This window comes from Atractosteus spatula, chromosome 23 (assembly GCF_055471065.1).
Source record: "Atractosteus spatula isolate fAtrSpa1 chromosome 23, fAtrSpa1.hap1, whole genome shotgun sequence".
In the NCBI taxonomy this organism is placed as follows: Eukaryota; Metazoa; Chordata; class Actinopteri; order Semionotiformes; family Lepisosteidae; genus Atractosteus; species Atractosteus spatula.
Genome location: NC_142728.1, coordinates 1,406,968 through 1,422,491, shown reverse-complemented (window position 1 = coordinate 1,422,491; position 15,524 = coordinate 1,406,968). Strand labels below are relative to the sequence as shown.

General features: G+C 44.1%; 1 protein-coding gene across 1 annotated transcript in view; it reads left to right on the top strand.

The window, feature by feature from the left end:
• Positions 1-15,524, top strand: part of cntrl (centriolin) — a 40,980-nt gene that overhangs the window by 8,134 nt on the left and 17,322 nt on the right. The window contains exons 9-22 of the mRNA XM_088940275.1: positions 747-866; positions 1,247-1,436; positions 1,678-1,784; positions 2,988-3,182; positions 6,788-6,941; positions 7,785-8,005; positions 8,957-9,133; positions 10,353-10,487; positions 10,863-11,008; positions 11,262-11,469; positions 12,406-12,564; positions 13,271-13,450; positions 13,963-14,079; positions 15,264-15,408. Of these exons, the coding sequence (XP_088796401.1) occupies positions 747-866; positions 1,247-1,436; positions 1,678-1,784; positions 2,988-3,182; positions 6,788-6,941; positions 7,785-8,005; positions 8,957-9,133; positions 10,353-10,487; positions 10,863-11,008; positions 11,262-11,469; positions 12,406-12,564; positions 13,271-13,450; positions 13,963-14,079; positions 15,264-15,408 (2,254 nt within the window). The remainder of the gene's footprint in view (positions 1-746; positions 867-1,246; positions 1,437-1,677; positions 1,785-2,987; positions 3,183-6,787; positions 6,942-7,784; positions 8,006-8,956; positions 9,134-10,352; positions 10,488-10,862; positions 11,009-11,261; positions 11,470-12,405; positions 12,565-13,270; positions 13,451-13,962; positions 14,080-15,263; positions 15,409-15,524) is intronic.

The following is a 15,524-nucleotide window of genomic DNA, read 5'->3' as shown; positions in this document are numbered from 1 at the left end:
TCAAATCTGCTACATGCATATTTCACGTAGCCTCTTCTTTTTTGCAGCCATTCGTATGTTTATCAGCTGGGGCTTTTTTCAGTAGAACTGGCCTGTATTTCCGCCCTCGTATGAGTAAAAGCATAGCTGAAGCTTTGGCTATTGTAAACTCCCAAGTAGCGTAATCCCTCATAGGAACTGGCTTTGAGAAACAACTGTACAGTCTACCTTGATTGGTATACAGCTTTTCTGTTTGTGAAGTTGGTATTAGGCTCTTAATATTGTTCAAAGGTACATCTTTAGACAAGTGCTATTGTAACCATACCCGTAGCGCACCTGTAGCACAGTGGTCCCCAGTCCTGCTCCTGGTGACTCTCACACCTGAGCTGAGCCCTCAGGTACTGGACACAGTCAAACCCTTGACTGACTTCATAATCATAAGGTGAATCCATACTGCTAAGTTTCCAGCTTTTCAACGTGTCGGAGCTTTAACCGTCGTATTTTGTGAGTGCAATAAAAATCCAAACTTGTGACTAGAAACAAACTGCAAATGCTTTATTAAATTGAAGCAACTTCTTCGGTCAAGTAAGGCTTTGGTCATCTAATGGAGGTGGGGTGGAATGAAGACCAGCAGGTGTGTGGGTCACCAGCACCAGGACTGAAAACCACTGCTGTAGTAGATGCGGTTTTGCTTTAAAAAAATGAAGCAGTGTGACCAGTACTTTGTCAGATCTCTGACTAGTTTTCTTTTTTTTCATTCTTGACAGCTGAAGCAAAAGACAGTGGAGCTGACCAGAGCATGCCAAAAGCAATATGAGCTGGAGCAAGAGTTGGCTTTCTATAAAATCGATGCCAAATTTGAACCCCTGGCTTACTATCCAGAAGAGGTGGGATTCTGTAATATGGATTCACATTACTTTACGAAAAAGCAAATCATTTCTTTCCAGGTCTGACAGACTCTGGGGAAATCGTTCCTTTTTACTTTGAACTTTTTTTGTTTCACAGAGATCATACAGTGTAAAAAAGGGTAGATTTAATTGAACCAAAGGTGAACAGTTTGATAAACTTGTATTGTCATACTCACAAAATCTTCTTTGAGTAACATCTTCTCTTTTGATGGGCTCTTGGTTCATGTTTTATCATTATTTCAGGCCCGTTCAGCTGATATGTTCATAAAGGTCTTAAGGTGTAAGGCATTGTAAGAACCTGTGCCGATATGCGCTATGTGTCTCTTTCAGTCCTGAACATATTGCTTGTCTGGCTGCAGGATTTGGATGTGGATAGCTCTCCTGGTGAGAGTCCCTATATTGGAAAGGCACGGTTCAAGAGGAATACTTTCGCCACCGAGACCTTCATCGCAGACCGCAAACAGCAGGCCAGGGCTGGCCAGGTGGAGCTGGACTCAGTACGAGGAGAGAGGCCCAGTCTGCAGGACACTCTGATCTTGCAAGAGCATGGTAGAGTCTGTGCTGTTCAGAGTACCTTTGCAGTTTATTTAACTTACGAGTGTCACCCAAAACCTTCTGAGCCTTACAGTAAAAGAAGTGCTAGAGACCATTAACAATGCTGTATATACAGTACAGTACTGTACTCACACGGCTGAGTCGCAGTTTTCTGAATTTCTCAAACCTGTTTACACACCTGCACCGCCTTCAATTCGCTGCTGTAGTGAGTCGGGTCCTGTGTGTTTTGAAGCAGAAGAGCGTCTCGGGCATCTCCAGAAGGAAATCGAAAATGCTGAGCACCAGATCCTGCGAGCCACGGAGGAGCTGAAACAGCTGGAGGAGGCTGTGTCTCAGAAACGGGTGAGGAAGGATTCCCTGAATTATCTCCTTTTGTTTTTCTCAGAATTTGTCATTTTAAAGCTGTTCCTGTGATAGAAGGGTGCTGAACACCTCAGCGCCTACAACAACTGTTATGTTAGTGCTTGTAAGTGTGAGGTTCCTTCGTAGTACGGTCAGCATCTTGCCTTCTTTAGACTGAGGCACCAAATTGAAAGGTGTAACTTAACCAGTTGAACTCCTGTTTAGGTCTGTGGTGTGATTTGTACATCCAGTATCCCCTCTCTTAAAATATGCTCTGAGTAACAGTATATTCACAGACTTCAAACACTCACAAAACACCCTTGAGCTAGTTGGTGTGTTTCAAAACAAGTATTAATTTTTACGTTGTGATATTCAAAGGTTACCTGTCACATTTTTGCATTTTTTGCACTTTTTTCTGGATGTTTTTCTGTTTTTGGAAGGATCAAAAATCTGTAAAAGTATTCATTTGGAAAGTGATCAGTAATCAGTACTGATCTATATAGTACATTCATGTAGGTGGAGTTTTCCATTGTGAATGTCAGCACAACATAAGACATTTCTCTTTCAAACAGAAATTGAATATCTGTGATTAAATAATTTTATTTATTAGTGGTATTAAACAAATTTGGGAGAGCTGTGTAATAGAACACATGCAAATAAAACGAGTAAGTGTTCTCATTATCTTTTAATCAAAAATAAATTGTTCATATATTTATAGATTTTATATTTATGCAGTGGTACATGCAGTTCATTTGTCAGTTTGTGCTTACAGTACAGTTAAGAGGAGTTACAGTTACAGGAGTTACAGTTGCTCTAGGCCACTTCTGGAATCGCTCAGGGAGGCTGGTGGCATTTACGTTATGTTGGCGTAGATCCATCTGCAACACCATTGTCAGTGATATAAAATTACTACACTTCTTTCCAACAAATCTGCCCTCAAACACTCAGAATATAGGAAAAGATACATTTAAGTGTGCAATAAAGTGAAACTGTCACTTCCAGTTGAAAATTTGTTCAGCTTTTTCCAGCTCTAGATTAAATTCATTAATTGTCTATTCCAGGTTTTAATTCTGTTTTTTTCCTGCACCTAAATTGGCCATTTGACATACCTGCAACTTGAAGCAGGAGGCTTGGAGCCTCAGGTGTGCTGGAGGTGCGCGGGGTCAGCCGTCATGCAGCCTCTTGCTCCCTCTGTCTGCGCAGATCTCGGAGGCCGAGAAGGAGCAGCTCCGGCTGCAGCTGCGCAGGAAGATCCAGCTGCTGGGCCAGCTGCGGCAGGAGGCGCAGCTGATAGAGGAGCAGCTGGAGAGGCGGAGAGGGGAGATGAGCAAGAAGCAGGGCGAGCTGGACCAGCTGCAGACGCTGCTGGACACCCTGGACCCCAGCGATCCACACCATGTAAGCGCATTCTGGACTCCTGATCTGCAATTCGCCTCGCCTCAGTGCCACACCCAGATCAATAATGTGTGACCTCTTTTAACCGGTGATAACCTACTCATGCATCAGTCTTTGCAAAGCTCTCTATACCCCTATACATAATTGATTTTTTAATAGTGAAAAACACTTGCCTGCGTGACATCATGCCTACAAAGTTGCACTGAGACAGACTATATAACTTTTTTTGTATTTTTGTTGTTTTTGTAGCTCTAATATACATATAGTATATTGTCTGTATGTCTGTATTTCTAATGCAAATATTATCTAATATAGTAACACAGTAAATGTATTACATTTAGCATAACGATTATGCAGCACATGAAGGCAAATCTCAACACTGTACATTAATCCAGCAATATAATGTTTAGTCCAGCTAGTGGTTTATAGTTACTGTTACCAGCTTAATGTGAATGTGATTATAAGTCCTCAAGCTTTCTGAATATGTAAAGCAAATCAAGCAACTATTTCATGTTTTTAAATTAAGGATGACTGTGTATGCATTTACACCAGTTACTGTACATAGACAGCATACAGTAACTCCTTCATCTCCTGGTAGTTTGGGATACATTCACAAATCTAAACTGAGAAACCGAGAGGTCTTGCAGAAAGGCAGTAAATGTGATGCTGAGGAAGCTGTGCTTGTTATCATGTAAAGGAACAAGTAATAGGTTTATTCCATGCTAGTACCATAATTTGTTCAACTGGCAACGATGCCATAATCAGTTCGAAATGCATGATGAGCAGCAACACCTACCTTTATCTGTATTGTGTGAAAATGACACGTGCAGGTTAGTGTGTCTTGTACTTTGCACCTCTATGTATCTGAGTAAACAGCTGTGGCATTGTCTCCAGTTTGACATAATAATGCCTTTGTCCTAATTAAACAGAACAGGACACAACCAGGTGGGTGTTAATGGCCATGAGAAAACTCGACTCTACAGGACCTCTGTAGGAAGCCTTAGTTGTTTGTTCTTACTTGTAATTTTGCTTAGGAAGAAGGCTGACATTGGGTTTTAGTTAAATGTAATTAAATATTAAATAAAAGTACATTTGTGCTGAACATGCAACAGTCAAGCAAGCCAGTAAAGCAGGATTATTTAAGAGTTTGCTTTTTAAAAATAAAAGTGAAGCTTTTATAACGAAACACATTTTGACAAATGTGACCGACTTAAAACACATGACTTATTTTGGACAAAGTATAAACTTAAAATCAAGTCAGATTCTGCCTTAAGATTTGAAACATAGAACTTATCGGATACAGTGGAACACTGCAACACCAGTATGTAAAACCCCCCAGTGCTAGATTAAATAGGGAATGAAACACTCAGAGAAACAGACTGCGATTGTTAACATGTCTTTAAGAAGGCAGGCTTCCCCCAGGAGAAATCTTGACTCGGTTTAGAAAGCGAGGGGTTTCAGAGGCCCAGGGTATTGTTTCAGTTAAAGGCTGCCTTCCTGATTGGCTGAGGCAGTGCTTCCTGTGTTGTGATTCAAAGGGAGTGGGGAAGAGAAGGGCAGGGTAGAGACGGAGAGGGAGTGTGAATCTGTGAATCTGAGAGAACTGCAGACACACAGGGCACCGTGCCTGCAGCGGGGAACATGGCTTGACTGTGGGAGGCTCACCGATCCGCTGCACACTGCCCGCTCTGTGAAAGAGGAAGCCAGCGTCTGGGCAGGGAGGAAAACGGTGGAAACTGCAGCAAGAAAATGACAGGCTCACTGTGCCGATTTTGTGAGTAGCGCTGAAAGGGAAAGAGGAGTAGTTTTCCTCTTTACTAACTTGTGACTTCTGAAACAGAATTGGACTTTTTTCCTGCACTTTAGGAGAGAAAGAACCTTTGAGTTTTATTTGAACTCTAGCTTTGTGTAGCAGTTCACCACTTTGGAGCACATCTCAGGAGTTTATTTTTGCCACTTTTAAAATTGAAAAGGAAACTTAGAACACAAATACAAACTTTTTCGTTAATAGGAATCAGGGACGAGCTTGTTTACTTTTGCAATTTAATATTGTTTAGTGTTTAGTTGAGTGTGGTTTTTGAGTAAAACCCATTTATCTGAATTTGAGTCCAAATGAAGATGAGGCCAGTATGAAAATGGTTTTATTAAGAGTTTGTATCAAACATGATGGATTGAAAGGAAAACTTTGTAAGATTACTTAAACCAAGTTTGCACGAGCAGCCTCTTGGATGTCACTGCATGAACTCATTGTAAATGTAACCTTACAAATGCTCACTATTCTCTATGATCTATGATCTGTTCTACTAATCATTTATAGGACATTTTGTATTTGCTGTATGTACTCTGTGACACTAAGATTAAACTCTGTTTCACAAAGATCAAGACGACCTAGAGTAGAGTAGAGTATAAATTAATTCTCAAAACACAGTGGGGCTTAACTTGAGTTGATTTAGGCAGTAGCGTGAAGTACCTGATAGTTTCCGTTAGTGTCTGGGCATTGTCAGCAGTCAGCTGGCCGGTGGGTGTAGTGTAGGAAAGATAAACTATGCCCCAGTGACAGGCCTTGCTGTCTCTGTGACAGGAGCCACATCCCTGTGCATTTGAACTCCTGCAGCTGACAGAAAGGCTCTCGGGTAGAGTTTTAACTATTCCTCGGCTGTTGGATCAGAAAACCAGCATCACTGTGACATGCAGATCCTTCCCTTTTCTTTGTTTGGTGGTGACGTGGTACAGACAAACTCAAAGCTTTCTCCAAAGAACAGACACGGAGCATTACTGTGACACTGCCCTCACCCTTTCTCACATGATTGATTGCTCTGTACCTTAATGTTTGACATGAAGCAGTTGTTTGTCATAACAGGATATCATTTATCCCTATTAAACTGAGTTAACAGAGTTGTTAAACCGAGTTTCCTTTTTCAGTTATATTATAATACTATTTTGTGTTTTTTATAGTATACTTTAATAATCTTGAAGTCTCCATGTTGAAAGAATTGGATTTGGTTCTCGGTCCTATTCATGTTTAATAGGTAACATCTGTGAAAGCTATTTTGTTTTTTAAGCGGTTGAAGGTGTGCTGCTGTATTTTAGCATGAGCAACATTGTTACAAAAAAATTAACAATGGTCCTCACTGAAGTGCTATTAAAATCAGCATGTCAGTTTATTTTTATGGAAAGTTAAAAGTTTGATCAAAATAACAGGAGCCAAGATCAACTGGCCTCAGCTGACCTAAATTGCAATCATTCCTGATGTTATTTCCTCAATTTAAATACAAATATAAATAATATAGTAAGCTCTTTATCTCCTTCACATTTGTCCTTTGTCCACCCCTTTTCAATTTTGCATCACCTCCTCGTCCAGTGGCCAGGGGGTTAGCTCTCAACAAAGTGGGTTAAGCCAAGTTACTAAACTAATCTAAACTCATTAAGCACATTTCAGTGCACTCAATTTGCAGGTGCTGTTATTCCTCATGAACTCCATTTATTGACCACGAACAGCTTGGTCTGGCAAAGCTTAGATCAGTTGACACGGTTTCATTTATGGTTTGTGCCCTGCCTTCTTGATTCCAAAGGACAGCGTCTGCTGTCTCTGTCACCCCTTGTTCTAGGCTCATGTGCAGGCTCAGATGGTCAGTAAGGGCCAGCAGCTTGACATGATGAGCAGGCAGTACCGGGAGCTGGAGAACAGGCTGGATGAGACGCTCACCAGGATTGCCAAGGAAACAGAAGAGATAAAGGACTTGGAACAGCAGCTCACGGATGGTAAGGCCTTCACTCAGCAGAACACGCGTCACTCTTGGTATCTTGTGGGAGAGAACATTGAAGAGCTTTATCAGTCAGTATACTTGACCAATGCATGTTGGTCACAGACATCACTTTTCAGCATAGTCCTTATCCTCCACAGTCTGTTTTCTTTGTTACAGAGCAAGATCTTCTGTTGATTTGAAAAAATTAGAGCTGGCATATATTATGCCCATGGTTTTAGCCTGAGTTACATGTTATAATTTGTGTTCTCAAGGCAGAGGAGTAATTTGAAAAGTGTCACCTTCATAGTGACTTCTTTGGAGGTGTTAAAAAGATCTGTGTCCCTGTTCTGGAGGATCTGAAATATAGTAACCTTACAATGTGCAATTTAGGTAAAGAATTAAACATAAAAATGTTTTATCTCTTCACTGGAGTGTGAAAAACCGGCTACAGTTTTGATAAGATTGGTATACTGTATGCCCTACTGTAGGTGAAAAAGTCTTCTTCACCTTTGCCCAAGAAGTTTGAGTTTAAGACCCTTTTCACAACTGTTCCACTCTAGGAGGGATCCTTCTGGTGAAAGTGTCAACTTTAACATTCATTCTCAAGAAAGGGATCGTACTCAAGAGCCTGAATCACCTCACGTCTGCTCAGTTAATCTGATGAATCAGATTAGAGTAGTTTATCATCCTAAAGGGCACTAGCGCAGTGCTGGTGTGGAGAGTTAAATGTAGGGACCTCTGGCGGGTGCTGTGCGTGGTCGCCATGCAGCCGTGTGTGTGTGTGTGTGTGTGTGTGTGTGTGTGTGTGTGTGTGTGTGTCTCTGTCTCAGCACGGCGGTGTGTGCTGGCCTTCCTCCAGGTCAGATTGCAGCAAACGAGGCTCTGAAGCGCGACCTGGAGGGCATCATCGCCGGGCTGCAGGAGTACCTGGACGGGGTGAAGGGGCAGGCCGGCCGGGCCCAGGAGCAGTGCCGGGAGCTGGAAAAAGAGAGGGATGCCCTGCAGCGCCGCTTGGGGGACACTGAGGAGCAGCGTCGGCAGCTGGAGATCGTCGCCATGGACGCGGAGAATGCCCGAGAGGTAGGGGAGGGGCCGACCCGGCTCCAGGGGAGATCGGGCTTCTGGAACACAGCGTGAGAGGTTTTCCCCTGGTGTGAAATCGGGAATTGTATTCGGGAATCTTTCACAACGGTTAGAGGTTTTTCTCTTTTTTTCTTTATAAACTGCACTATACAGTATGTGGTACATAACACATTTAAGTAGTGTCAGCTCTAGTTTCATTCCCTACTCTATAATTATTAAATGACTATGCATAGGAAAATAATTATAATAATAATCAAGTGCAGGCTGTTTTCTGAAGGCTTCCAAGCAGATTCCTACCAGCTTATCACATAGGTTTTAAATTAATAAAGGTCAAAGGGAAAAAGTAGCCTTCGCCCTAGCTCAGCCTTATCCCTGAACATTCATAAATCACTAACCTTCATAAGCTGTTAAATTTATATTGATATTTTCGCTTGTAGCTTGGGGAAGGCATGTTTGTTACTTAAAATACAGTTGTTGTTCATATACAGTTCTCAAAGCAGTCGCGTCTAAGCCTTTAAGTGTAATAGAATTTCAAAGGAAAATTGGGTTTTGCTTCAGATGGTCATCGGTTTTGAGCTCTAGCTATTGTTAAGCCTGATACAATATACTGTAAATACAGCGATGGTAGCATCTGGAAGTGAAAATTAAAGCTAACAGATATAAGTCAACGTGTAAATCTGATTAAATTATTTGGGCTTAATAGAATATCAAACGTCAACACCGTCTGGAAAAAGCATAAAGTTTAGACCCAAATCTTACTAAAACATATTTCTAATTCCTTTAAAATCATAATTAGAAGGTAAGTCAATCTTGTTGTAACACTAGAATAGAGTCTCACCCCATTTGTATTTCAGCCTTACCCCTGAATGTTCTGAAATCGCTCTCTGGCCACGATGGCGTCAGCCTGCAGGGCTCTCAGGGGGCTGAGCGGCGGAGTCTGTGTTGCAGGAGCTGGCCGAGCTACAGCGCACCCTGGAGGAGGTGCAGGCGGAGAACGCCAGCCTGCGCGAGGCCCAGGGGCACCTCAGCGCCTACGAGGGTGAGCTGGAGACCCAGCTCCGGGACCGCGACACCGAGGCCAAGCAGCTGGAGGAGGAGCTGGGACGCGTGCGGCACCTCAGTCAGGTGAGGATGAGCCGAGCGCAAGAGATCAAGGCTTTTGCCTTCAGAACTGGTAAGGGCATGACGAATCATGGAAAGCAGGAACACAATATGGCATATTATTATTAACGCTGCTTACCTGTGATTTCTCAGTACGATTATAGTAATGCAGTACAGAAATTATTGGCTTCTTTTGTCACATCAATGATCACAACATTACAGGATAACCATAGGAAAGTCAAGTAGGTGTGCAACGTGTAGCATACACTCCACTCCAGTGGCAGTGCAGTTGCAGAGAGGTCTGTATTGACATTCTGCACCCTGTATTCAGACGTGAAACCTTGGTTTCAGAGATAAACCAGTTAAAATACAGTCTATGTATATACAGTATAAGTATTTCACAGGATTTTAGGATTTTCTCATAAACGTCCATAAATCTTTTAACACATTACAAGTATATAATTCCCATTGGCACATGTTAAAATTAAGCTAATTTTGCAAACATTCTCAGTTATTCAAAGCCCATTACTGTTGAGGTTCTAGGTACCCGGTCATTTACCAAACCTGCTTACATTAGAGGAGTTCTGAATCTCAGAAAGAGATGTAATGTTAATGCTGGTACTCGATTTGTTAAGTCCATATTCCATTGCGTATGAAAAACATGTATTTTTCATATTAGAACAAACTATTTGCCTATTTCAAGTTATGGTCTATTGAGTCACTGTTGAACTGAGTAGGAGCCCTTGTTTCCACCAGTAAGCATTAGGTTTACAGTCTGGGCATCAGATCTCTGTTTTAAAAAACGTATCAAATTAAATGAATTAATGGTAAATGGTAGCTTTCACTGAGTTACATGTCGTGACTTGAGATCCCAAAGGTTTATGATGCACAGCTTTTCTTTGGGTTTATGCTCCAGTTATTCCAAGTAATCCTCAGCACATTAATTAAAACACACATGGTAGATATCATAGGTTATCACAACTGCCTTGCACTAACCTCAAAACCCAAGGTTAAGAGTTATACTGTTTGTTTTACTTCGCTAGTAGCTGTGTTGCAGTATCGGTGATCAATGTAGTTGCAAGACTTCAACTCCCGGGCTTTCCTTTTAGTGTCACTTGGAATTAATTTCTCTTTGAGAAGCAGAATTATAACCGCGAGGTAGATGACGACTTTAGAGTAGTCAAAACTACTGTATGCCGTACTGTTTGCGGAGCTCCTCCCTCAGACTGTTCCGTGTTTCCAGCTGGAGCAGTCGGCCCTGCAGGCGGAGCTGGAGAAGGAGCGCCAGGCGCGGGAGAACGCCCTCGCTCAGGCCCAGCTGGCAGCCGAGAGGGAGCAGGAGAACCTGGAGCTTCTGCACCAGCTGAACGAGCTGCAGGTCTGGGGCGGGGAGGTCAGCCTGGGACTGTGACGTCCTGTCCAGGGGGTGTCTAATGTACCATCAGCTGCTAAAAACTAGAGAGAATGAGATTTGATCCAGATGTGTGAGCCCATCAATGTGGGAAGAGGCCTGAATGTCAAGGTTGTTCACTTTTTCACAAAACTCACACATGCGGCGTTCTGAGAGCTACATAGCAGGAAGAGCAGATGAAAAAATGTTGGTTGCATTCATAAAATTCATAAAAAGAGAGAGTGCAAAAAGGGTAGCTTATTTAATATCGCTGTCTTGAAGTTTCAAATAGCTGAAGGGTATGTGGTGGTGGTTTTCCACGGCGCGGTCACGCACGAGCACTCCTCCTCGCGTGTCTTTCAGGAGGAGAAGGGCTCTCTGACGGAGAAGCTGCAGAGCCTGCAGGGAGAGTTGGACCAGGCGAGGCAGACTCTGCTCCATCCCGACGCGGTGCTGCGCCGAGTGGCGGAGCTGCAGAGGAAGATCGCAACAGGCCTGGGAGAGATCAGGCAAGTCGAGCTGAACCCGGGCACGAGGAGGGCACACAGCCCAGCGACATTTTCAAAATCAGTCAGATTCGGAAGGCACGTCTCTGGTAACTCGAAGAGCACGTTTAGCGAATGTACAGTTAACGTTTAACTGGGTTTGGATCTTTTGATTGTGAGTTAAAGTAGCCTTTTATTGTTCCTTTGGATTATAGAAAAAAACCAGTCCGGCGTTTGTCTTCGGCTCTGAAACAATGTCCCGCTTTGCTTTGCCCAGGGCCCACGCTGAGGGGGACGTGGTGGGCAGGAGCCTGGCTCAGCTGCAGCAGGAGCTGGCACGAGTGCTGGCCCGCGCGGAGGCGGGGAGGGAGGAGGCGGTGCGGCGCCAGGGCAGGCTGACGCAGGAGATGGGCGCGCTGAGGGAGAGGCTGCGCCGGGCCCAGGAGGAGTACAAGGCAGCCTGCGACAGGGCCGCAGAGGCCAGGGTGAGACAGAGGAGCGCGGGCGCCATTTAGAGATGCCAAATTAGAATTAATAATAATAATTGCTTACACTTCTGTGGTGCTTTTCTGGACACTCCACTCAAAGCGCTTTGCTGGTAATGGGGATCCCCTCCACCCCCACCAGTGTGCAGCCCCCACCGATTTCCCTGCCTGGTGAATTAATACCCTGCTGAGGCATAGGAGCAAACTTATAAAATATCTTGACATCTTTGTTCAACTGTTACATACTAACAACAACAATACATTTTAGTTGTCAGTTAAGCGAAACAATAAACATGTTTAGAAATGTTACAACACAGAACACTGTGCTGTATTTAATTCTGAGTTGTTTTTTTTTTTTACAAATACTGGATTTCAGCATTGTTTGACCACCCACTGAAGCTCAGCAGGGTTGAGCCTGGCCGGTACCTGGATGAGAGACCTCCTGGGAAGCTATGGTTGCTGCTGGAAATGGTGTTAGTGGGACCAGCAGGGGGTGCTCACCCTGCAGTCTGTGTGGGTCCTAATGCCCCGGTATAGTGGCGGGGACAGTAAACCGAGGTCCTGACTCTCAGTGGTCATTAAAGATCCTCGTGCATTTCTCGATAAGAGAAGGGAGTTATCCCGGTGTCCGGGCCAAATTTCCCCCCTTGGCCTTTACTGTGGCCTCCAAATTGTCCCTATGTATGATGGGCTTGCACTGGCCCTGCGATGGACTGGCTCCCCGTCCAGGGTGAACCCTGCCTTGCGCTCGTTGGTTGCTGGGTAGGCTCCGGCTTCCCACGACACTGTATGGTATAAAGCGGTTTGGTAAATGACATGACATTGTTTGACTCGGTGATAGCCCCGTCCTTGACCACTAGCGCTCTGAAAAGCTGGGTCTCCGAGCACAAGAAGTGTTTGACAGCGCAGGGCTCTGTCCCCCGTGTGTTGCCCCAGGTGGAGGGGGAGCGCCGGGAGGCAGAGGCGCAGGTGCAGCGGCTGCAGGAGGAGCTGCAGAGAGCAGAGGAGCTGCAGGTCATGGCTGACCAGCAGCGGCAGGAGGCCGAGGAGGAGAGGGACAGGCTGCTGGCTGAGCTGGAGGCCAGAGACGCCAAGGTCAGGGACGCCTGTCTCAGCACAGAATTCAACATGTCGTTCTGAATTTTTGCTTTATAATTTTAAATCTATCATATGCTCCAAGTCTTGTGGTTTGTTAAAACTTCAATTTGTGTATCCCAGCAGCTCTGAAAAGACATTACTCTTTACCTTTAAATACCAAGGCAGTTTGTACCTGCATGATGCATGCATGTGTTAGATATATACAGCAGTGGCCAATACTGCCTCATCCCTCTTATCTAGGCTCAAAGACTCAAAGTCAAAGTCATCACACTGAAAAGCACTGAAACATTGAAAAGCACCTTCAAACAAGGATTGTATTCCCTGTGTCTGTTCAAGAGCAGCACAGCTGCCTAGACCAGACTACATCCAGATCCCAGAGAATCTGGAGATCCCAAAAGCTGACCATCCAAAATCATATGGAGAGTGGTGATGAGTACCCTTCATCAAGTACAGGCAGAACAGCCCTTGTATCCCATGTGACTCTAAATAAATTCATGATAATGCAATGATTTGTGCACTAGTGTATAGTACAATCTACAAAACAAAACATTTCTTGTTTCAGGTTTTAAAAAAAATCAAACTGCAACTACCACTAATCATCAATTTCCCTTCGGGATCAATAAAGTCTTATCTATCTATCTAATGCTTACCCATTTACCTTTTAGACTGTAACTGTGCAGTGGTACTTCTGTGTGTATTGCAGATGAAGGAAGAGCAGTCGGAGACCCGGAAGCAGCTGAGCGGGTTGGACAGGGAACTCCAGGAGCTGAGGAGGTCCATGGCAGCAGCAGACAAGATGGCCGCTCAAGAGCTGACCAAGGCCAAGGACCAGCTCCGATCTCTGCACGGCACTGTGCGCCAGCTCAACCAGGAGAGGGCAGAGGTGGGCTCTACCCCGAGACTGCAGATATTCCCCTGGGATTGCTCACGTTTGTTTAAATGAACAGCAGATGAAAAAATAATTTGACCAATCAACCAGCCAGACATAGGATACAGGGATATGATTTGAAATAATGTATTTCCTAATAAGGTGCAGCTGTGTTGTCTATTAAGATACAATATGCACAGAAGCAGAAATAACAAACAGGGAGGCTCTCACCGGAACAACTCTTCGTAGAAATTCAACACTTGGGCTCCTTTACGAAAGTTTCATTAAGTATGAGCATGAGAATTTTGAAGAGTTATACTCTGTATAATTCAATTGCTATTGGTTCTTTCAAATACACATTTTATTGCCTGAAATCTTTCATCAAAGACAGCAGGAAGGCCTGGAGACATGACGGTCAAAACTGCTTTGCCGTGTGTTGGCCGTTTTATTCCCTGCCGTCTGATGTGATAATTCCATGGTTTGTGGGGAGTCGGCGTGTGACCATCCGATTGTGTGTGAGTCCCTAGGAGGTGGATGAGCTGGAAGAGAGCAGGGCTCAGGCTGACAGGGCTGGCAGAGATCTGGCCAGGGCAGAGGCAGAGATCGAGCTGCTGCAGAGACTGCTGGAGGACAGAGAGCAGCAGGTAGGCTTTCTCTTCTCGGCATGAGAAAAAGTATTGATATCCTTCAAAGAAAATTATTGATGTGGAGCTGTGCTGTGAAAGTTACAACATGTTCTTTCAAATTCTGCTTAATATTGTTACAGAGTAAAATAAAAATAAATGATTTATTAATTGTGAAACTATATGGCCTAATGGTAGGAAAGTCTTCTTGTACATACAAGTTTCTCATGACTCTTCCTGCTTAGTATCTTGTGATGCTTAATCTGGCTTTATAAATCTGGAGTTTTCCTTAAACTTGTTGAACTTCTTAATCTAAATTGATGTTTTTACCGTGAAAGTACAAAACCCTAACATCTTCCATATTCTAACCTTCACTGCTTAGTGTGAGTTGGTGTGTTCTGAAGTCATAATAACAACAGCAGCTCAAATTAATGTACATTAGTACCAAAACAATTGTCAACAAATAAAGATAGCAATCTTTGGTGCTTCTGAGTAGCTCAATCATCAGATGCTCTCCTGGAATGCTGATTAAGCTCTGTGGTCCCAACACTGCCCTGGGTTTGATCATTCAGACCTGGTTTATACCCTTAGCTAGGTGGGAGTGGAATTCTTCATGTGGAAGCACGTTCCAGGCTGAGCACTACCAGGGTTGAGTGGAGCATAATCAACCTGGATTCCTTCAGCTTTAGTTGCAGCAGTGATTGCTGGGACCAGGAGCCTGTGAGCCGTCAGAGACATCAGTGAGAGTCATGGCACCTCCAGTTGGTGCTTGTGTATCTATAGGTGTTGTGAAACTCACAGAAAAGTAACAAAAAATAAATGTATTTCACAGATGGGCATGCTGGAATAGGGTGTCTATTATTTTTCTAAAGATGAGATGGCAGGTGGTGATCTGCCACCTGGATGGGTATGACAACTGGATGTATATCTTTATTTAAAAAAAATAAACTTTAGTCTCACAGATACTTGATAACAGTCAAAACAGAACATTAAAAAAGAAAGGGAGCAAAACAGTGGCACGCAGTCGTGTTCATGAGATTCGAACGAGAACACCTCCAGTGTCCTCTAGCGATGCTCAGTTCGCTCTGACATGTGACCGGGGCAAACGTGTGATTGCGCGAGAGCCAGTCAGCTGATCGGTATGGGTGTCGGAGACGGGAGTCTCCTTGTTTAGCGCACATCGCCTGAGTGCAGTGTTGTTGCAGGTGCGAGAGCAGGTGGATCGTACAGAAGCTGGGGTCCGGGCTTCCACCACTCAGCAGCTGGAGCTGGACAGGCTGGCCCGGGCGCTGGAGAGACAGCGGGCCCAGACCAGCAGGCTCCGAGACCAGCTGGCCAGGGCCAGGGAGGGTGCGTGGGCTCTCACTCTATATCTTTAACACAGCAGTATATTTCTTCTAGTGCACCGTGGGAGCAGAACACAGTGAGGAGGATAGATATAGAGAAGGAGCAGTCTGGTGCAAAAT